We start from the raw sequence: 15,511 nt of genomic DNA on the forward strand, positions 1-15,511 counted from the left end.
GTGAATAGGTATAATGTGTCTAAAGAAAAGTATTAAACTAAATTACTTAAACCAAACCAAACAAAATAAAATCAGGTTACAGATTACGTTTTAAAATACGCAATTTACGTACTTACCTAACAATTAATGATTAGGTAGGTACGTAAAATACACAGAAAGTTAGTTAAAAACTTCCTCTTCCAATGAACTACCTACGTTATAGATCACGTTACATTGGATTAAAATTTAACAATAACAAACATTACATGAAAAATAAATTGAGACACTCTATAATCTTTGCCTCCTGTAAGAACACGCTGTACTTACTGTACTTGCACAGCGGTACAGTGTCGCTGTTTCGCTTATTATGACGTCGAGTACATCCCGCCGTTCTGGAGTACGCAATCGTTGGATACGCTCCTCACTGCTCCCTGGATGCCAAAATATTCCCGGTACGATATCTGTCACCTCCATACAATTATTAACCTTAAACGGTGTTTAAGATTGAAATTGTGACTCAAATAAGAAAATGATATCATTTCTTTTCAAAGTCAAAGTCAAAGTCAAAATATCTTTATTCAATTTAGGCTATAACAAGCCCTTATGAATGTCAAAAAAAATCTACCACCGGTTTGGAAAAACCTCTGCTGAGAAGAATCCGGCAAGAAACTCAACGAGGTATATATATTTTTTAAACAGATTTACAATATTATTAAATGATATGTATACATCACAAGTATTTAACACAACTTTATTTTTAACACAGTAGGTTCGCTATTTGAAGGGATCGCTAATGCGGATCGGAATTATTTCCATTTCCATTTTGTGAAAATGTACAGTGGAGATTCAGAACTGTTTACTATAAAAAGTTGCGCCAGCGCTAAATAGCAAGAAATAGATAAGCTTCTCTATTTTCGCGCCCACTTTTTGGACTCGACTAGTGTAGTTCACAAAATTTCCAACTACCTACGCCAAAAACTTAACTTATAAACAACCGTCCTGTGGCGTGCCATGCCAGTTATTAGCGGCGAGATTTGGCATCACAAAATTGTCATCGAGTCAACACAAAAGACCCTAGAGGAACAAACCACTAGGCGCCGGGCGGGCCATTTCTATAATTACGGCCCTGGTAGTACACGAAGCGTTTAAGCTCAGCGATACTCGGCGGGACCGTTTAGGACAATGGATGTACGCTGCAGTTTGTTGAAGCAATTAATATACGTACCGCGGGATGATTGCGTGCGGAATTAAACGTAAAACACGGTTTAGGCCTGCAAGTCAAGACTTCGCTCGTTCTATTATCCGAACAGCTAGGATTGGAATGCTCTGCCAGCGTCTGTGTTCCCTGATCGCTACAATGCTCACCATCAGACGTGATTGTGGTCAAACGGAAGCTTATTTATGTTTAAAAAATTGCGCCAGTTACTGTAGGTACAGTCACCAGCACCAATATCTGACACAACAAGCGTGCATAAATATCTGATACGACTCTATTTCTAGAGCCGGAAGGACGTGTCAGATATTTTTGCACGCTCCGCTGTGGCAGATATTAATGCTGGTGACTGTGCCTACATTGCGAGGTCATCATAAAGCTAAAGAATTCGCAGTGGTCAATCGAGCGGTATCACAACTTGCATGGTTTTTCTTGCAGGTCTACCTAAACTGGTAAGTACGAGTATAGCAAGAGAAGACCATCATCTTCTTCGGCTTAAATATGTACACCTGCATTTAATATCTGCCACAGCACAGCGTGCAAAAATACCTGACACGTGCTACCGACCCTAGAAATAGTCGTACATTGGCGTATCTAGAGTTATTTTTCAAGGGGAGCCTGGCCTGGATTTTTGTGTGAAGATACAGTATTATCAAGGACATGGGCGTACGCAGGGGGGGGCAGGGGAGGGCAGCTGCCCCCCCCTGGAAATTGTATGTTCTACAATATATTATGCCCCGTTTACCTATGAAGCAGGATCCCTTGCGGGTGTTTGCCCTACACAAAAGAGTATTGCAATGTATCTCTACATACTACATATACCTTGTGTTTCATATAGGTGTCTTTGTGTAGTGTGTATGACAAAACAAGCGCGGGCGATCTGACCTAAAAAAATCTGACTTGCCCAAAGGCCAGAAGCTGGGTACGCCCCTGATCAAGGACGTTACTATACATTGTCTATGGTATTATAGAATTTAGAATCGGTAGCCCAACATCCTTTGGTGGGCACAAGACCATACTGGGGTGGGCACGGCCCACCCGCCCCTCTATATACATATAGGCCTGTAGAGTAGTATCAGATGTTTATGTACGCTTTGCTGTCAGATATCGGTGTTGGTGACCGTAAAGGGGCGTAGCTACCGCCATAAATCAGCCGTATTAACCTGTTCACCGCCACAGTTATGACAGCCAATGGAATGCCGCACACGCCACGGTCATCTACACATGACCAACATTCAACTCGAAATGAATCCTTCTGCAATAGAATTAAAAATCAAGTTGATTTGTCGCTGGTTTTTCTGTGGCGTACAGAGCACGTCACTTCGTTTGTTTTGTGGCGGTGAAGAGTTTAAGTGTAACTACACACCTAAATTTCGACAAACTCTAAAGTGCAAGCCCTGAAGTGAACCCAAGATCCCCTGCTTGACAGGCCACGTCAAATCACTCGGCTACACCGGTATATTTCGTATGTAAAAATTACATTCGTTTTTCATCTTAGTCTACAAAACATGAGCAATGAACTATTTTATTCGAAGACCTTACAAGGATAAATAAAAAACGATAAGTAATTTCTAAAAATATATTTTTATTGTTATAATAATAAATCTATAATACATTGTTATTTATCATGCAATAATATATTAATTTACATTAGTCGTCATAATCAGTACGATAGCACACGCATACAATGTTTTATTAGTGTCTTTGGAGGTTCATTGAAACAAATTCACTTAAAACACACTAACTTTAAAGAATATTACAAACGTATGGATAGATGTTACACTCCTAACTTGCGCGCTTTTAGGAACCGCAACTTCAGCAGGGTTGTCGACGCTGCGCAAATAGTTAATGTTTGTATTAGCTTTTATACCTCGGTTACGTAATAGTAGTTTTAAGGTTATAAACGTGCTTTGGTCTACTTATACGCCAGTAACATTTATTTGAATAGCATTTAAAGGAGGCATAGATAAATTAAAGTGTTATTCGAATAAGAAATGAATCACTGCTATTATTAAGCCCTAATTAAATTATTTAAATGCACCAATAAACAATAACTCTCGTAAGTAACAACTTAACCATATAAGATAGCCTTGATATTTTTGAAATGAGGATTTAAATGGTTATTATTATTGAGCAGTATCGTTAAAAAAGGCACCATTATGAAAATCTTTTTAAACGTGCATTGACGTTGCCAAAATATAATATTAACAATCATTGAGTTAGTATAAATGGCATTAGGAAATTAATTTATAGGAACGAACAAACCAATGCAGTTTAATTTTATAAGCAAGGTAATAACTGTAAAAATACTTCAAACAATATATATTTTCTCTTTTTAATTTGATAGGTATACCTACCTAGTAAAATAAAATAGAATTTATTTCAGTGACGCATTCTAACGATTTCTCTGGATTATGCATAATAACATTCACTATTTAACGTTTTGATGAAACTTTAAGGGCAGTACATTTATATTCATATTTAAAAATAGAAGAACATAATTATCTTGATACATAAGAGGTAAACTCATATTATGCGCTAGCTATAATTTTCAATACATACAATTTTCTATTGCATCAAAATGGATATAAAAGTGATAACCCTAGATTTCTCGCGCTGGCAAATATGGAGCTATTTTGTTAAAGTGGGATGGAAATTATGTACATCTCACTTTAATCGCTAGCCCAATAAGCCTGGGGGTTTAATAATCGTGTAAGTTGATGGATTTAAAAGGCCTGATTTTCATTATTTCGCTTTTTCATCCATACTTAATTGCATTTTATAAACTAACCGCTAGATGTCGCTGCTATCAATTTTATATAAAAAGTTAAAAGTCCGAAACTAAAAAGTGTAAGACGAAATAATGAGGACTCCAATGTTTCATAAAGTAATGTTTGCCATATGCAAGCATTTAATGTAAAAATATGACAGTTCCGCAGTGGCGCCCTCATTTCTCCAGTTATTTTTGGACTAAACACCTTAATAATTAGGAACCAATGAATTTCTATTTCACAAAAAAATACGCTGTGACCAACGTCACAGTTTGCACATTATAAACAAAAAAAGGAATTATTGACCAAAACAGTTACCTTGCTTACCGACATCACACATTAATAGCAATATTTTCATTGATAAAACAAGTAATTTACGTAAAAAAAAACTCCAAATTAAAAACAGCGACACCTACCGGCAGCCGCCGAAACTACGAGCGCGTCGACCGAGCTCACCGCGCGTACACTTGCAGCTGGGCCGCCATTTGGAACAGCGACTTGAGTCCCGGCAGGAAGGACGCGACCGCCGCGAAGTCGGCGCCGGTCGCCAGCGAAGTCGTCACGTGGAGGGCATTGTCGTAGTCCGAAGACTGCGCGTATTGCACGCAAGTGTGGAGGGAGCTTAATGCCGACTCCGAGAGCTGGGGAAGAATTGTTAGATTTAGAAACTGATTCACCAGTGATTGATGGATTCCTGATATGTTATGTGACATTTGTGGTGCCATCTGTTTTTCTTTGATAGATAAAACGTGTGAAAAGGTTTGTCTGTCTAACCTAAATTAACTTTCAAAAGAACATATCTTTTTATCGTATCAACTGTAACTAAATTTTTTTTGGGACGCACCAGACAGGCCTCTGTCTATCTGTCTCTCTAGAGACACCACACAAACTAGCAAGTGATCATGTACGGGTTTGTTTCATTTGAAGTACGGAACTTAAAGGGATAAGTTCGCCTTTCTACATATATTTGTTATTTGTGTTTGTTTACTTATTTTGTACAATAAAGAGTTTACATACATACTACGGACTCAAAAATAATCTAAATATCGCTGCCACAATTATTTTTTTTATTCGACTGCATGGCAAACGAACAAGTGGGTCTCCTGATGGTAAGAGATCACCACCGCCCATAAACATCTGCAACACCAGGGCCATTGCCAACCTAGAGGCCTAACATGGGATACCTCAAATGCCAGTAATTTCACCGGCTGTCTTACTCTCCACGCCGGAACACTACAGTGCAAGCACTGCTGCTTCACGGCAGGATTAGCGAGCGAGATGGTGGTAGCAATCTGGGCGGACCTTGTACAAGGTCCTACCACCTGCGAGTACAATTGTACTCGGGTCACCAGTAAGATTACTAATTAATAGCTTGTAAGAAAACATTGGACAACTGACCCTGTACTCTCGCAGCATATCATACAACGTCTCCAACCGCCGCTGCACGTCTTCTAATTTCCTCTTCATTTGCTGTCAAACAAACAACTTCGGTAAGAAAAAAAAATCAAGGTAAACAATGTACATGAAAAAATCTGTTTTGGTCCTGTTTGTGATGGCTCCATTGTTGATAACTTTTTTTTATAATTGCAATATACAAGTAAGCTTCCAATCCCTTTTTTGTATTTCCCGGTACTTCTTTATTACCATTGCAAATACAAAAGAAAAATATAAGAATGAAGGCTGGTGCTGGAAGAAGAAAGGAAATTTAATGAAGAGGTTTGGGATTGGTGAGGAAGAAAAGATGCTGGTTATAGATGCATGACCGCATGCTGGTCCGGTATGGGCGCCCTCTGCACCGCAGGTGCGGGGCTCCTATGTCAAGCTGCGTATAGTTACCGGGTTGGCCGCCCTGTTGAGGCACTCAGCCCGGATGGCGTCGAGCACGCTCTGCATGACCGCATGCTGGTCCGGTATGGGCGCCCTCTGCACCGCCGGTGCGGGGCTCCTATGTCAAGCTGCGTATAGTTACCGGGTTGGCCGCCCTGTTGAGGCACTCAGCCCGGATGGCGTCGAGCACGCTCTGCATGACCGCATGCTGGTCCGGTATGGGCGCTTTCTGCACCGGCACTGCTTCCACCGCGGGCGCAGGTGCCGGCGCGGGACTCGCCGTCTGAAAATTCAAAGAATGATCTATGAGATTCTTCGACCGACCATCGGAGTACCAACATTTGCTGATGACGCCTCAGAGGGAGGTGACACACGTGTCCGAACTATAAGTAGTGGTCGCGGTTTTGTTTGTGTCTTAGTTGCGTTTGAGTTGTTTATTTTTATTTTCCAAGTGGAGGGGGGGAGGCGAAAAAGTTAACTGCACCACTGCAAATATTGAACGCGGGGGAACCACTCAAGTTTATATATTTTCACAAACTTTTATTTAACTTGCCCTGTTTGTTTTTGGGTCCAATCGTGCAAGAGTTTGCAGGTTCATTTTGACTTGAATAGTGTCAGTGGTCACAGTTCACAGATTAATGAGGCACATGTGCCTCATGTGCGGTTTCACTGGTACGTCCGTCCATGCGACACATTTGCAATGACGTATCTTAATACGAAACTTTATGAGCGTTTAATGTCATTTACTATAGGGACGTGTCGAAAGAAGACTAGCATATTGCTTCGGATCCATGAAACTGTTAAATGTGTCCCAAACCGACCTGTTGAGGGTACTGCGTGCCAGGCGCATACTGGCCCTGGTGCTGGTCGTACTGGCCGGGGTACTGTTGGTACTGTCCGGGGAACTGCTGGTTCGGGTACTGCTGCGGGTACTGAGGGTTCAGGGGCACGTGCTGGGGAGGCTCCACGCCGAACAGTGGGTGCGTTATTGGCGCCTGCTGCTGGACCTCTTGCTTTGGCTGTTGACAAATATGAAGATTTAAATAGCGCTCTTGGTGATGGCGTTGTAAGAACTCGATTCCCACCGCGTTGCTATAATTTTTGCGGAGGATATCAATGAACAGAAATATTTTTTATTCCTTCTGCGGTACAAGTACATCTATGCTACACATATATGTTTAACATACAGAACCCGCTCGTCTTCTTCCTGTCACTCAGGCACTGCGAAGTTTATATGAGCTTAGGGTTTAGTACTCGGTGTGAAGTAAAAGCAGTTGTCTCACCGCCGGCGAGGAAGCGATTGGCTATCAACTATTTTCTCGCTCAAGAAACGAACAAAAGATCTTGTGTGAGTAAAAGAGACATATATATTAATAGTTGATCGCTGGCTGTTTACACTGCCGGCGAGAACTCTCTCTTGACTCTTTTGTCGCAGCGACAAGAGCTATAAAACTCGCGAGAGATATTAGCTTGGCGGCCGTCGCACTGGAACACTCGCTTACAGCCGAGCGACAAAACTACACTCTTCTCGCTGCTCGCCTACTCATTTCTAGTAACTAGCTCTAATCGTTTCTCGCTCATCGTCGACGGTGGGACAAGTGCCTGAGACCCATTCAATGAAATACGATATCCTCAAGTAACTAAAGTATTTATTTTTACAGGTTCTCTACGGTGTTGTAACAACAATAAGACAAACAATATTATATTCAAATAAATATCGTATAGAAAACCAAACAAAACAAAAAGTAAACATTTTGATTAGTTAGAACAGATACAGACAACATTGTAGGTGTTTGGGTAAAGTTATATTTAAAAACAAACGTCTCTGCACCGTATTCATCTTGATTTCCGTTAACTTCGACAGATGGCTCAGTTCATTGATAGAAACTAATTAGGAATTAACTTTTTGGCCAAAAAAAATTCACAAACGTGGCAAATTACATTGACGTGATACATAAGAGAGACATTAAAAAATTCACTTCTTAAATTTCTTTTACTAATTATGTGTGGATTAAAAACATTTTAGTTAAGGACTTTAAAAAAAATATGGTTTAAATTCGGGTTTTGTTCCGCGTGTTTTTTTTTTAGAGATGCTCGATATTTCGGCACAGTTGCATGCGCCATGATCACGAGACGACTGGAGAATTGCGGGTATGCTGGTACAACTGTCAGTCAGAAGAATCAAGGTAAGAGTACGCCGAGCAAAACCCAAATTTAAATTAGGAATGACCGCGATAGTCTAAGACATCGTGACTTTAAAAAAGCTCATAAACTAAGAACTTTTACACAGTGCGACTGCACATAATTTATTACTTTAAGGGGCTGTTTCACCATCCATTGATTAGTGTTAACTGGCGGTTAGGTGTGATGCCGTCCCTATTTGTTTTGTTCGAATAGGCGGAGACGGCATCACACATAACCGCCAGTTAACACTAGTCAATGGATGGTGAAACAGCCCCTAATTCTTGATATTTTAAACAGTAAGTGTTAGGTCACTAGTGTAGTGTAGTAGTTAACGGAAATCAAAAATAACACGATGTATAAGTCATATAGTCATGTTTTCGAGACTAAAAACCAAACACTTTGAAAACAAAACAAAATGGAAAAACACATTCGGGAAGTAATGGTATGTCGGACACAGCAGCAGCGGTAAAAAAATACTATTATATAGTAATGCACGAAAAATAAAATTTACGTAGTGAGTGAACAATTGTTTTCACTGTTGCTATTTCATTTCCTCGCCATCGAAGTGAAAAGCAGAGTGTAAAACTCGAGCATTAAATCCATTTTTCCCTCGACGTGTATATCCACGGTGGCTGTATGAACGTCTTGGGTAAAATGGCTCGTTTTATGCTCTTGTTGTACAATCTACTATTTATGCTCTAGTGCAGACGTTTTCAACCGGTGTGCCGTGTATACTTTCAGGTGTGCGGCGCTGGCCGCGAAGTGTATGCTGCATTGAAATCATGAATAGCTATTTTGATGAGAAAATAGTACGAAAATAGCTGACGCGTGGCGTTGCGGTTCGCGTTGTCAGGTTGTTATGGTAACGGAGCGGAAGGGATGGCGGGGCGGGTGGAACCCTCTGCGCGCCGGTCCGTTGCTATTTGTAGGTACTGGTGTGTCGTAAAGCTTGAAAACGCCTGCTCTAGTGCATAAAGTAAAATCTTCGTCTAAGACCAAGGTAATCAGGTGTCAACAGCCACAAACAAAAAAAAACAATATATTTTTTTAATAATTTTTATTTGTGTAAAACTAAAAATCAATCAAATCAATCAAAATAAATAAATCAAACTAAAAATGAATAATGCATGCGAAATAAAACGTACCTAGTAAGTGAACAATTGCTTCCACTGTTGCTATTTAATTTCCTCTCAATCGAAGTGAAAAGCAGTGTAAAACTCGAGCATTAAACCCATTTGCCCCTCGACGTGCCTATCCACCCTCGCCGTACCGGCTCGGGCGGCTATATGAACGCCTCAGGTAAAATGGCTCGTTTTATGCTCTTGTTGTACAATACGTGTTGTCTAACAAACTTGGGATAGACCACATGGATGGAACAGTCGTTTAAAACACGTCTTTCTGTCACACGGTAAAAGAGGAGGGTAGAAAGAGTTGATGAATGCGATCGAGAAACAAAATGGGCATGTATCAATCATTATTGCAGGGACTCGCGACATGCAACAAACTGGGCCAGTGGCTGTGTCTAGTAATCCTGTGGATCAACAAAACAGACTTTTGTTTTCTAATGCCTGTCTGTCTAGTTTGTATGCGGCACCGTAGCTTTCAAACAGATGGACCGACTTTGATGTGTTTTTTTCACGAGAAAGTCAAAATATCTTTATTCAATTTAGACTATAGACTATAACAATCATTCATGAAGACGACGATTTAGAAAACGAGTTACCATCGCAAGGAAACTAAGAATAGCTATGTTTGAGAAGAATTGGTTCAACCGTTTTTGAGATATTTGAAATGACAATGTCGGAGACATCGAAATACAAACTGAAACATAAATGCACAGAAAAACCAGAAAAAGAGACCAACGCTGGGAATCGAACCCAGGCCCTCAGCATTCCGTGATGCGTGCTATACCGCTACACCACCACTGGACAGGAGTACAGACACAAATTACTCCTATGCACCACATATCTCAGCTTGTTTGTTTCTTATTTAGTCACTTTACCTGGGTTCGATTCCCAGCGCTGGTCTCTTTTTCTAGTTTTTCTATGCATCTATTTTTCAGTTTGTATTTTCGATATGGATTTTACGGGATGACCGAAAAAGTAACAAAATTTGGAGTTGAAATAAAAAATACAAAAAGACTCCAAAGCCAATCTTAATGTCGGAGGCTACTTCTACCAAAGATGTACGAGGATATGTGGCGAGGAATGTGTTTTTCATTAACCAGTACAAACGTTTAATTTACTCGCACAGCACATCTCTAGTGGAAACAGCTGAGCGGAGCGAGGCGAGGTAAATGAACCGTTTCTATTGGCTCAACGTGGAAACGGAGTAGTGTTTAATACGAGTCATTAAGTTCAGCTTCTGCTTCAGTCTAACTTCAAACGAAAATAAGTTTTAAGCCTTAGTCTTTTTGTGATCCAAGGTTTACTAGACGGTGCCAGCTACCTCGTGCAGCCGCCGGTGCTCTATAATGTGCCCCCAGCAGCGCGTACCGGCGTGCAGAGCCGACATTTCGCCATCCACGTGCTATGTCACAGCGCCATTTAATGTCAATCATCATCATTCGTACACCTACATCGGAAGCGGTGTCAACTCAAAATAATACACCATTTTGTTTTTGTTCAACCTTTTTGTTTTTTTTTTTAATATAAGCGCCCTGGTCACTTTTGATACGGCATATATTTATATGTGTCTGCTGTCGTATTTACTTCATTCTTGACTCTTGTGTCGCTTACAGAGAACATTAAACTTCGTTTTCACCCCTGAAACTCTTGTTCTTTCAAGTAATTTAGACCTGCATCTAATTACTGAAAGGCCTAAATTAAAATGCTTTATTATTTTGAGTTAATGCCCTTTCAATCTATATGTTCGATCAGCCGTAGGTAGGAGACGTCCACTGTTGGACATATAACCCCCCCTGTACCCCCAGTAGATTCGGTTGCAAACAGCCTGCATCCACCGTGAACCAGCGGCTTTAACCAGATCATCCGTCCATCTCGTTGGCAGACGTCCCACGGTGCTAATACGCTTCGCTCTTAATGTTGACGTTGTCAATAAATTTTTCTATTTAGTCATTGGTCAATTTTATGTGACTCATATAATGCGATGCCGTCTCCATTTATTCGGACAAAATAAACAGAGATAGCATCGAAATATCTGACACATAAAATTAATCAATGAGTGGTGAAAACAGACTGTTAATGTAAATAAACAAAGCTACGGACTAAAGTACCAAATAAGAAATAGTTTTTAAGGTTATGATAAATTCCAATTATTGTTAAACTCACCTTCGGCTTAGCAGTTAGCAGTGGCGGGTCGTTCCATCCGGGCGCCGCCTGCCGGGCCGGCTCTTGATAATAATTGCCATTGACTTGGCTCGGTGGCGGTGCTACCGGGTTCAGCTGACTCGGGTTCATGGGATTAAGTTGGCTCGGGTTCATCGGGTTAAGTTGGCTCGGGTTCATCGGGTTCATTGGATTAAGTTGACTCGGGTTTAATGGATTAAGTTGGCTCGGGTTAAGTGGGTTCGGGTTAAGTGGGTTCGAGTTGAGCGGGTTCGGGTTAAGTGGGTTCTGGTTGAGTTGGCTTGGGTTAAGCGGGTTGAACTGGTTGGGTTGGTTGAACGCCGCGCTAGGCACTGTGGCTCCGCTATACTGGTCGGGTAGAGGGCTGTTGAACCCGAAGGACGGTGGCTGCGGGTTGTTGAAACTGTACTGGTTGTAGAGCGGCGCGGATTGCACTGACGGATCCACTTTGTACTTCGATTTGGATGTAATACCGCCTGGAATATGTGAAAAAAAGTTATCAACATTTTAGCCTGCTGGCTTGGCATATGGCAGGGATGGTTAACCTTTATTAACAATAATAATATGGCTCTGAAGTGTCATTAAAATATGCGAGATGTAGGCTGTACAAAACGACTTTTAATGCTCTAGTGCATAAAGTAATATCTTCGTCCAAGACTAAGGCAATCAGTCGCAAGCTATTTGTTGGCCGACTGGCAACCAACTCTATACAATATTCGTTTTTTATTGCTATCTCTGAAAATATTATTATCGTCTCTGATAAAATATGATTTACTAAAGTGATTTTCTAAAGAAATACGTCAGTCTTAAAAAATGTTCTGGAAAATATAAGGTGCATAAATATCTGATACGACTCTATTTCTAGCGCCGGAAGGACGTGTCTGATATTTTTGCACGCTCCGCTGTGGCAGATATTAATGCAGGTGACTGTACTAATAAACTTATTTTAAATCCGAAAACCCGCACGGTTTTCTTCATAACACTACTAGTACTGAAACTTTATAAAAAGTTTATTTAAAAGTAACATCTCGGGCATAGGTGCCACCAGAGGAGCTGAGGTCACGCACAAAAGAACATTATTTTCTATATTGAAAATACAAACTGAAATATAGATGCACAGAAAAACCAGAAAAATAAGACCAGCACTGGGAATCGAACCCAGGTCCTCGGTATTCCGTACCGCGTGCTATACCGCTACACCACTGATGGTCAGAGAGTGCTGGTCTTATTTTTCTGGTTTTTCTGTGCATCTATATTTCAGTATGTATTTTCAATTTAAACATTAGCCCGAAACATGTCGCGCTAAACTCGATTTAAGACGTGAGTTATCCGGGTCATTATATTTAATATGATTGAGTCTCACAGTAGTTTCATGTTCAAAAATGACCGTAAAAGTAAAAATTTGGAATTGAAATAAAAAATACAAAAAGATTCCAAAAAAAACAATCTTAATTTGATTATTTTCTATCTATAAAATCTATTGCTTACCTTGTAATTTTCTCTCTGTGTACATATTTTCGCTTACTATTTGTAGTGTACAATAAAGAGTATAAAGAGTTTTGCAGGTGGTAGGACCTTGTGCAAGGTCCGCCCGGATTGCTACCACCATCTTGCTCGCTAATCCTGCCGTGAAGCAGCAGTGCTTGCACTGTTGTGTTTCGGCGTGGAGAGTAAGACAGCCGGTGAAATTACTGGCACTTGAGGTATCCCATCTTAGGCCTCTAGGTTGGCAACGCATCTGCAATACCCCTGGTGTTGCAGATGTTTATGGGCGGTGGTTATCTCTTACCATCAGGAGACCCACTTTCTCGTTTGCCATCCAGTCGAATAAAAGAAAAAGAATCATTGTATTGTACTGTATAGTTACCTGCGGTGGGCCCGACGCTGCCGGGCCTGGGCGGCTGCGGCGGCGTATAGGGTTGCTGGAACGTGTTGGTTACGGGCGCGGCCTGCCACGGGTTGGGATCATACGACGGCGGAACTATAATGTAAAAAAAAAACTCAATCGAGACACATTTAAATTCTAGACGAGCTCTAAAATTCCCAGAAATCAGTCCCGACTGTTAAATTTTAAGTTTTAGCCCACTAGACTTGCTTTTTTCATCCACCCATCCCAGCCTATACACGTCCCACTGCTGGGCCATGATTCCCACGCGGGCCCTGCGGATTGGGAACTTCACACGCACCATTGAATTGCTTCGCAGGTTTGTGCAGGTTTCCTCACGATGTTTTCCCTCACCGCAAAGCCCGTGCTAAATATCAATTGTAATTCCGCACATGAATTTTGAAAAACTCAGAGGTGCGAGCCGGGGTTTGAACCTACAACCCTCTGCTTGAGAGGCGACAGGTCAAACCACTAGGCCACCACGGCTTTTTTCATATGATACCCAAATTTAATTAAATTTAGGATAAAAAAAATATACCTTTAAATATCGTCAAAAATACTGTCACTCCAACAGTTTTATCAAATCTAGCATCATAAATAAAACATTCCAATAATAGCTTCCGGCTTAATTTTAAGAGAGCTTGTATAACCCGAGATGATATTGGGTGACACTATTTGCCGGCCCGGATATTACCGACCCGATTTTTCGTGTACACGCCCACAGAAACTGTTTGACGACCGGATGGCCAAGTAGCTAGTGAACCTGACTACGAAGCTTGAGGTCCCGGGTTCGATTCCCGGCCGGGGCAGATATTTTTATGAATAATACGAATGTTTGTTCTCGGGTCTAGGGTGTTTAATATATACTCGTATTTAAGTATGTATTAATTTATCTATATAAGTATGTTTATCCGTTGCCCAGTATCCATAGTACAAGCTATGCTTAGTTTGGGACTAGGTCAATTGGTGTCGTCAAGTGTCCCATGATATTTATTTATTTAGTCCGACAGAGTTTGTATGGGCTTGTACACGAAAAATGGGGTCGGTATTATCCAGGCCTGTAAATAGTTTCACCCATGTTGGTGATGGTTTTACTGACCTGCGCTATAGGTGTTAGAGACGTCGTTGTGCGCGACAAGATGGCCGCGCTTCTGGGGGCCGCTGGAAGTGCGCGTGCGCCCGAACTGCGCCGGGGCAGGTTGCTGCCAACAAACACTCAGCGTCTAACAGCCTTATTCATAAAAAGTTAGAGCCTCCTTGAAGGCTCCTTGAAGGCCCGGTGCTAAAAAACATGATTCATAAACGTCTGTTAGCGCTAATCAGTCGATTAAGGCTCTGCGAAAGTTAGACCCTGCTTTATCTCCGTGCTAAGTCACAAAATGGCCGCCACAAGTTTGAACAGCTGACTTTGACTAGCGCAAAAACCATACCGAAGATATTTTTAGTGAAAGGAGGGTTACGCAATGATTTAAAAAAATCCAGGAAAAATTATTTTCAGGAATTTGTATTTAAAAATCCTCTAAATTAGGTATTTATTATTGCTTCTTTACTAACAATAAATATGAAAAAAATAAAATTAGGATGATTAACATAATTACGGCCTTTTGCACTTAAACATAAACATGCGGATCGGAAATGGCGGGAAAACCAAAATCTCCCTTTTTTTTTCCTGCTAATTTGCTGTCACTGCTGTAATTTTTTTTATAAATTATCTATGAGGCCATTTTTTGTCTTTGATTTGTCAAGATGGCCAACATAACGCGTCTAATCCGTCTATCAGCAGCTCAACAACTAGCAGACTGCTAGCAAGCGTTTATGAATCATACTTCTTGACAACCGTCTAACAAGCTTAATCAGTCTGCTAAGTAACAGACCGATCAAACCTCAATTAAGGATTTTTTATGAATAAGACTGTAAGTAACGGGTTAGGCCCTGCTTTTTCTGACCACCCGCCGCCGGCGACCGGTGACCGACGCGTCCGCGACTGAATGTTTTGTTCGGGAATGTTTGAGGGTGGTCTCTTTGAAACGTCACCGGCGGCGGGTAGGCACCGTTAATTGGTGTGGTGCGACGCTCATCCAGACGCCGCCGGTCGCGTGTGACAGGCCAGAGAAACCAGGGCCTTAGTATCATTTCGTCTAAGATGCAAATGGTCTATGTAGTAATTCGTCTAAGTAATGGGTACTGTTTCTACGGCAGGGGCAAAACGTACTATGGGCAACCTTTCGCATGTATCTCTCAACGACATTCTAAAACATGACACAACAAGTTTTATTGTCTTGTGTGAAACTAAAAGCCAGTAATTTGAAAATTTTTACTAAGAGCAAATGATAAAAAGTGCATC

The 15,511-nt window shown here is 41.1% G+C and overlaps 1 protein-coding gene across 1 annotated transcript in view; it reads right to left on the reverse strand.

The window, feature by feature from the left end:
- Positions 1-2,757: 2,757 nt before the first annotated feature.
- The window catches only part of Sec31 (COPII coat complex component secretory 31), a 36,659-nt gene continuing 23,905 nt past the window's right edge, over positions 2,758-15,511 (reverse strand). The window contains exons 20-26 of the mRNA XM_074105391.1: positions 14,267-14,369; positions 13,150-13,263; positions 11,265-11,758; positions 6,612-6,809; positions 5,933-6,073; positions 5,362-5,433; positions 2,758-4,604 (exon numbers count right to left, since the gene is read on the reverse strand). Coding sequence (XP_073961492.1) covers positions 4,416-4,604; positions 5,362-5,433; positions 5,933-6,073; positions 6,612-6,809; positions 11,265-11,758; positions 13,150-13,263; positions 14,267-14,369 — 1,311 coding nt within the window. The 3' untranslated portion in view covers positions 2,758-4,415. The remainder of the gene's footprint in view (positions 4,605-5,361; positions 5,434-5,932; positions 6,074-6,611; positions 6,810-11,264; positions 11,759-13,149; positions 13,264-14,266; positions 14,370-15,511) is intronic.

This window comes from Choristoneura fumiferana, chromosome 23 (assembly GCF_025370935.1).
Source record: "Choristoneura fumiferana chromosome 23, NRCan_CFum_1, whole genome shotgun sequence".
Lineage (NCBI taxonomy): Eukaryota > Metazoa > Arthropoda > Insecta > Lepidoptera > Tortricidae > Choristoneura > Choristoneura fumiferana.